Source organism: Trypanosoma conorhini, assembly GCF_003719485.1.
Source record: "Trypanosoma conorhini strain 025E chromosome Unknown Tco_14.4_contig_00884, whole genome shotgun sequence".
NCBI classification, from domain to species: domain Eukaryota; phylum Euglenozoa; class Kinetoplastea; order Trypanosomatida; family Trypanosomatidae; genus Trypanosoma; species Trypanosoma conorhini.
In genome coordinates, this window is record NW_021704975.1 from 1 (window position 1) to 5,842 (window position 5,842).

At 61.5% G+C, this 5,842-nt stretch overlaps 3 protein-coding genes across 3 annotated transcripts, besides 10 other annotated features; 2 read left to right on the plus strand and 1 right to left on the minus strand.

Annotated features, from left to right (window-relative positions):
* Positions 1-39: a microsatellite.
* A 65-nt stretch (positions 40-104) lies between these two features.
* Positions 105-151: a microsatellite.
* Positions 152-154: 3 nt separating this feature from the next.
* Positions 155-215: a microsatellite.
* A 438-nt stretch (positions 216-653) lies between these two features.
* Positions 654-680: a microsatellite.
* A 223-nt stretch (positions 681-903) lies between these two features.
* On the plus strand, positions 904-2,154 carry Tco025E_08815 (uncharacterized protein; the record flags this gene model as incomplete). The annotated part of the gene is made up of 1 exon (XM_029375654.1): positions 904-2,154. The coding sequence occupies one exon, from the start codon at positions 904-906 to the stop codon at positions 2,152-2,154; it is 1,251 nt and encodes a 416-aa protein (XP_029224236.1).
* Positions 2,155-2,301: 147 nt separating this feature from the next.
* Positions 2,302-2,371: a microsatellite.
* A 385-nt stretch (positions 2,372-2,756) lies between these two features.
* Positions 2,757-2,780: a microsatellite.
* Positions 2,781-3,335: 555 nt separating this feature from the next.
* On the plus strand, positions 3,336-4,643 carry Tco025E_08816 (uncharacterized protein; the record flags this gene model as incomplete). Its single annotated transcript, XM_029375655.1, has 1 exon — positions 3,336-4,643. One exon carries the CDS (start codon positions 3,336-3,338, stop codon positions 4,641-4,643), a length of 1,308 nt encoding a protein of 435 aa, XP_029224237.1.
* A 205-nt stretch (positions 4,644-4,848) lies between these two features.
* Positions 4,849-4,885: a microsatellite.
* Positions 4,886-4,931: 46 nt separating this feature from the next.
* Positions 4,932-4,959: a microsatellite.
* A 151-nt stretch (positions 4,960-5,110) lies between these two features.
* Positions 5,111-5,179: a sequence feature (A-rich).
* Positions 5,180-5,192: 13 nt separating this feature from the next.
* Positions 5,193-5,594, minus strand: Tco025E_08817 (uncharacterized protein; the record flags this gene model as incomplete). Its single annotated transcript, XM_029375656.1, has 1 exon — positions 5,193-5,594. The coding sequence occupies one exon, from the start codon at positions 5,592-5,594 to the stop codon at positions 5,193-5,195; it is 402 nt and encodes a 133-aa protein (XP_029224238.1).
* A 60-nt stretch (positions 5,595-5,654) lies between these two features.
* Positions 5,655-5,698: a microsatellite.
* Positions 5,699-5,842: the final 144 nt, after the last annotated feature.

Sequence of the window (5,842 nt, forward strand, 5' to 3'; positions counted from 1 at the left end):
ATATGTATATATGTATGTATGTATGTATATATATATATACTTGTCTATTCCTAAAACGTAAACCTTTTTTTTTTTTGTTAGGTATTGTCTTGTAGGTTAGGTAGTTTTTTACTTTTTTTTTTTTTCTTTGGTCGCTTTTTTTTTATTTATTCCGTCTCTCTCTCTCTCTGTGTGTGTGTGTGTGTCTTACTCTGTCTTTTCTGCTGTATTCTGTCGCCTTTTTCCAGCTCCCCCCAACCCCCCACATCCCACTCCGCAGTGCCCGAGGTGTCGGGCGCGTGTGCGTGGGCGCAGGGATGCGGGAGAGGGTGGCGGTGGAAGCAGTGAGGCGGACGTGCACGGGACAAAATGCCGCTTCCGTGCACCGTTGGAGTGATGCAGTGGAGCCATTTACTCCCTCCCCCCTCCCCCTCCCCCTACGCAAAGAGTTTGGCGGCCGGTCCGCCAGTCCGCGTGCAGTGTGGGAGTGCGGCTGCTACTTCTCTCCCTGCCTGTGCGGGTGTATTTCTCTCCTTTGTTTTTTTTTTATGTCTGTCTGCCCCTGCCCACGCGCCCGCGCGCACGGTGAGCGAAGAAACGAGAGGTGCTCACGGTCTTTGCGCCCTTTCACTCGCAGGATTTTTTGAACGGTAGTTTTTTTTTTGTCGGCGTTGGTGTCGGCGTGTGCGTGTGTGTGTGTGCTTTTTTTTCCCCCCTTCCTGCTCGCCCAGGGCCAGCGCAATCGCCGTACGCGTCGAGGCTCAAGATTATTGATCGCCAGGCCAAGGCAGCGGAGCCCTCACAGCTTCTTCCCCCTCGTGGTTACTTGAAGGGGGTGGAGGGAAAAGGGTAAAAAAAAAACAAATCAGCTGCCTCTGCTTCCGAGTTTCATTCGTGTGGTTCATTTCGGGAGGGGAGCCAGTCATGTTCAGTGCACTGGCCCGACAGACGGCTGTGCTCCGCGCCGCCTACGTGCCCCTCGCAGCAGCCTACGCACCAGCGGCCACGTCCAGCCCATCGGCTGTGCTCGCCGCCGCGACCGGTGCCAACACTACGGCGATGGGAGGTGGTCATCCTGCGGCGGAGCCTGCGGGCCGACTCCCTGCCGCTGTCGTGAGTGGAGGAGGAGGTGGCGGTGGCGGTGGCGACACACTGCCGCTGGTGGGCGACCCCCGTGTGCATATTTGGCGGGATGAGGAGGCCTTGTTGCGGGCATCGCTGGGGCGCTTGGAAGCGGAGCGGGAGTTGGCGCGGATGCGGCACCGGTGCGAGGACGAGCTGCGGTCTCTGCGCGACGGCCTGAGGGTGCGGGAGGGGCAGGTAGCACGCCTTGTGCGTCGTGTCATCACGCGTGCGCCCGCAAAGAGGCGGCGTGGCTGCCAGGCAGCTGCCGGGTCTGACAACGGCGGCAGCAGTCCGCATACCGCCGTCACGGACGTGTGTGAGAAGCCGGGGGCGCTGCTGCCGCACGACCAGGCGGGCGCGGGGGAGAGCTGCGGCGTGGCGCCGCACGGCCGGCCGAGCAGGCGGGAGAAGGGCCATGGCGCCACCCTCGAGGAGGCGGAGGAGGGCGGCAACGACGAGGGCGAGGCGCCCAACGACGACGGCCAGCAGCTGCCCGGCACGCCGCCGGCAAACGGCGAGGACGCGGCCGCGGACGTGGGCGGCGACAACGCGACGCCGCCGCTGCCGCCGCTGCCGCCCGGCATGGAGCCGCAGACGTGGGGCGGGGCCGGCGGCGCCGGGACGAACCCCGCAGGGGAGGCGCAGCCGGCCGCCCCCACCGACGGGGGCCTCGCGAAGGACGCCCGGCAGCCGCGTGGAAGGCGGACGGGCGCGACGAAGAAGAGTGGCAGCGGCGGCACGAAGGGGACGGCGCCAAAAGAACGAAGCCCGGCGAAAAATACAAAGGCTTCCGCGAGGAAGCCGGCGAAGCCGCGCGCCCGCACGCAGCGGAGGACCGCCCCGCAGAAGGGCCGCGCCAGCACGAAGAAGGCGCAGCCGAAGCGGAAGGGGACAACTCGCCCTGCCGCACCGAAAAGGAGGGCCGCGGCGTCCAAGAAGCGGCCGCAGCAGCGAAAGCAACCGAATAAAACTAACAAGACGAAGCAAGGCAGCCGCAGCAAGAGCAGTGGGCGCGCAAAGAAGCCAACCTCCACGCGGCGGAGGAAGTAAGAAAATAAGAAAAAAAAGCAAGAACGAATGAAATTCCATGTGTCTGCCTGTGGTGCTTTTAGAGTTCACCGAAAGTGAGTCCTTTGGGTGGTTGATATGCGTCCATGCATGCGTGCCAACTGCAACAGTTATTGCACATTTCTGTAGATATACGCATGTGTGGATGTATACAGCCTGTCTACGTGTGTATATATACATGTATGTATATATGTATTTAAACTTATATCTTTCCCCTCTTGTATCTTTTATTCCTTGGGTGGTGAGGTGCGTAGAATAGATTGCCTGAGCGAGAGCGGGAAAAGTGGGGAAGGGTAAAGCGAAGGACGGGGGTGGGTGGGATGGTAAATGGCGGGAAAAATAGCTGGTCCTTCGCTGGCCTTTTTTCATCTGTTTTGTTTCTTTCTTCAAGTCCCCACCCTCTTTTCTGCTTTTCTGTTTGTAGAGTTATTGGAGTATTTTTAGAACGTCGCTTCTGTGGGTGTACGAGGACGGGGTACTGCGCCTGTGGAGCAGCTTCCATGCAAATGTGTATGCGCACCCCCCGCATGCATGCCTCTGCGGCATGCAAAAAAAGTACCTGATGTCTGCGTATCATGTACGTAGTGTGTGTGTGTGTGTGCGTGCGTCTTCTCCCACTCTTCATACTATCTCCGTGTTATCAAGCACGGAGTACTATCAGTCATCACAGGGCGAGATGCGCAGAATGGGTCGTGGCTGTCTGCCCATTGCAAGGGTTCAGGTGCGCGTGTCTCTTGGTTCCCTTCTCCCCTTCTCTCGCGTCACATTTATGACTGTATTCACCTGTACGTTGTCTTCTTGTTTGTTTGTTTTATCTACTTTTTTTTTTCTTGCCTCTCTGCTTCTTTGCCTCTTCCCTCTTCCCCACGCGTTGCCACTGCGTGCGTGTGCGTTCCTTCTGCATCGTTTGAAACCTCGCACTCGACTATCTTTTTCTCTTTGCTGCTTTCTCTCTCCTTCTCTCCGTGTGCGTGTCTTTGTCCATCCCACACCATTTTTTTTTATATGATGTGCTCGTGTGCAGCTTTGGAGGGGGTTCGCTGGGCGGCACGTTGAGAGCGGCGTGGGGCACCCACAGCACACGCAGGCGCACGTAAATATATATACATATATACTGCAGGGGCCATACACGTTCTACACGCCTGGTTGCGTTTATTTATTGAATGGCGGAAGACGCGACGGCGCCGTTGCAGCGGATCCGCGTGCACGATGCGGCGTTGTACACTGACCTCATGAATGCCGCGGACTGGAGCCGCGTGGTGGAGCGCGAGCGCGAGCGCGAGCGTCTTGCGGCCCGTCGCCAACACGAGGCAGAGGAGTGGCAGCTGCAGGAGCAGATGCGGTTAGAGGAGGCGCGGCTGCAGGCAGCGCGGGACACGGCGGCTGCGGAGGCGCGGCGCCAGCGACAGGCCCGCGAGGACACGCAGGAGCAGGAGCATGCGGAATTCACGCGCCGGCTCAACGCATTCATGCAGAACCACAAGGAGCTCACCGCTCTTTGTGCGTGGCAGGAGTTCCGTGACGGCACGCACGCGCGGCGCGCTGTGGAGAACCGGCAACGCGCCTGGGAGGCGGAGGTGATAAGGCCGGTGCAGGAGTTCATTGACGCCCAGCTGGAGGACGTGTGCGGGGAGCGGCGGCGGGCGCAGCTGCGGCAGCAAATGATGGCCGCGTTCCTCGAGGAGTGCAACCGCAGCGATCGCCTTGGCGGCCCCCACGCTGTCTACCGCGACCTCGTGGACGAGGCGCGGTACGACCCCCTGCAGCAGCTGCGGGCCTGCACCATCCGCTACCCCGCGCCCAGCCGGAGAGAGACGGACGTCGACGCACGGCGGCGGGAGGCGCGTGGGGTGCAGCGGAGGTACGCCCAGCTGGCACTCGACTACCGCGCCCTGCTGCGGGAGTCCGCCACGGGCGTCTTGTCGGACCCACCTCCGCCGGCAGCGACGCTCCCAGCCCGCGCCGGCGCCCCCGATGCGCCGCTGCCGTCGTCGTCGTCGTCGTCGTCGTCGTCGATTAACGACCCCCTGCAAGTGCCGCGGGCTGCGACGAGCACCGCGGGCGACGCCGCGCCGTCGAAGGGGGGGCCGACGGAGAGCCACTGCGACGCCGCCACGACCCGGACGGCGCGAACGACGGTGATGCCCCCGCTGCATCAGCCGCCGTCGCCGCAGGACCGTCGCCACCTGCACTACGGCGTCGACGTGAATGTGCCCGATGCCCTTGCGGAGTGGATGGCGGAGCGACGTGCGCCGCGGACGCGCGAGGACGACCTCCCCGTGACGGACTGGGCCCGCTTCCCTGAGACGCTGCTAGGCTGGATGGCAACCGCCGACGGCGACCTCAAGCCGTGTGTCCAGCGCCGCATCGACGCCGCAAGGCGGGCGCAGCACTCGGATGTTATGTTCGACCACTACGATTTCCCGCGCGGGCTGGAGGGGCCGCTTCACACGGGCAAACGTGTGGTGTGAAGCCCCCTCCTCGTTTTTGCCTCCGCGTGCGTGTGCAGGAACGCGTGCAAGCAGCGTTGTTGCGGGCGGGCGACATGCGCGTCTCGTTCCACCACCACCACCCTCTTTCTCTTTCCCTTCTGCCGCTGCGTGCAGCGAGGCACCAAAAAAAATTGGAACAAAGAAGGTGAAGTGATGTAAAGCTTTCTCTTGTGATATTCATAAATGTGTGTTGGCCTGTGTGTGTCTGTATGTATGTGCGTTGCAGGGGGCTGACGGTGTTTGTTAAATGCGGGGCGCCTTCCATTGCGCCGCCGCCGCCGCCGCTGCCGCTGCCCCAGGCGATGCGACGGCCACGGCGACACAACGCGCACGCGTGCATGCCGCTTTCTTCCCGCTTCTCCGACGGAAGGCGGGCGCTGGTGGAGGGTGGTGGGGACGAAGCCACGGAGGACAAAAGGGGAGCGCGGGAGGAGAGGTAGAGGGCGAAAAAAGGCAAAAAGAAAAAGGAAAAGAAAAGAACACAACAAGAAAAGGAATAGTAAAAAAAAACAGAAGCGGCTGATGAACTCATACGCCCGTCTGTTCTGCGGGGAGCAGGCCGGTCAGTCGTGGATCGGGTGGAGGCGGCTGCGCGACAAGCAGGTGTTCTTCGGCAGCCTCCTCGCTGCCGCCTCCATCTACGCCGCGGTGTACTACTCGGAGGAGAGCGAGCGGCAGCGGCGGCACACGTCCATTGAGGAGGACATCGAGCGGGAACGCTGGCGGGCGAAGGAGTTGGGCCTCGGCGAACCGCGCGACGACGGCTTTGCGGACGCCTACCTGCAGAAGATGCACCACAAGCGCTGACGCGCCGCCGCGTGCGCGGGGAGTGCAGATGCCGGCAGTGTGGCTGCGCCCGGGCTGGAGGGTCTCGGTAGGCACCCAACAAAAGGCAGGAAACAAAACTGGGGAGGGGGAGGCCGCTTCCATTTTTGTTTTTCCTTTGTTTCTTTGGGTTTGGTTGTGGTTGTTTCCCTGGGTTGCGTAGAAAACAACAACAACCACAACAAACACAGCGACAAGAACAAAAAGAAGCGAGCAACGGCAGCGGCCATGGGTGGGTGGGGGCAGCGCGTTGCTGTGCGTGTGTGTGTTTGTATCCTCGTTAGCCACGGGGCGGCGGAATGCCTCGGGTCTTCTTTCGTGTCGCCGCCGCTCCTGCTGCCGCCTGTTCCTTT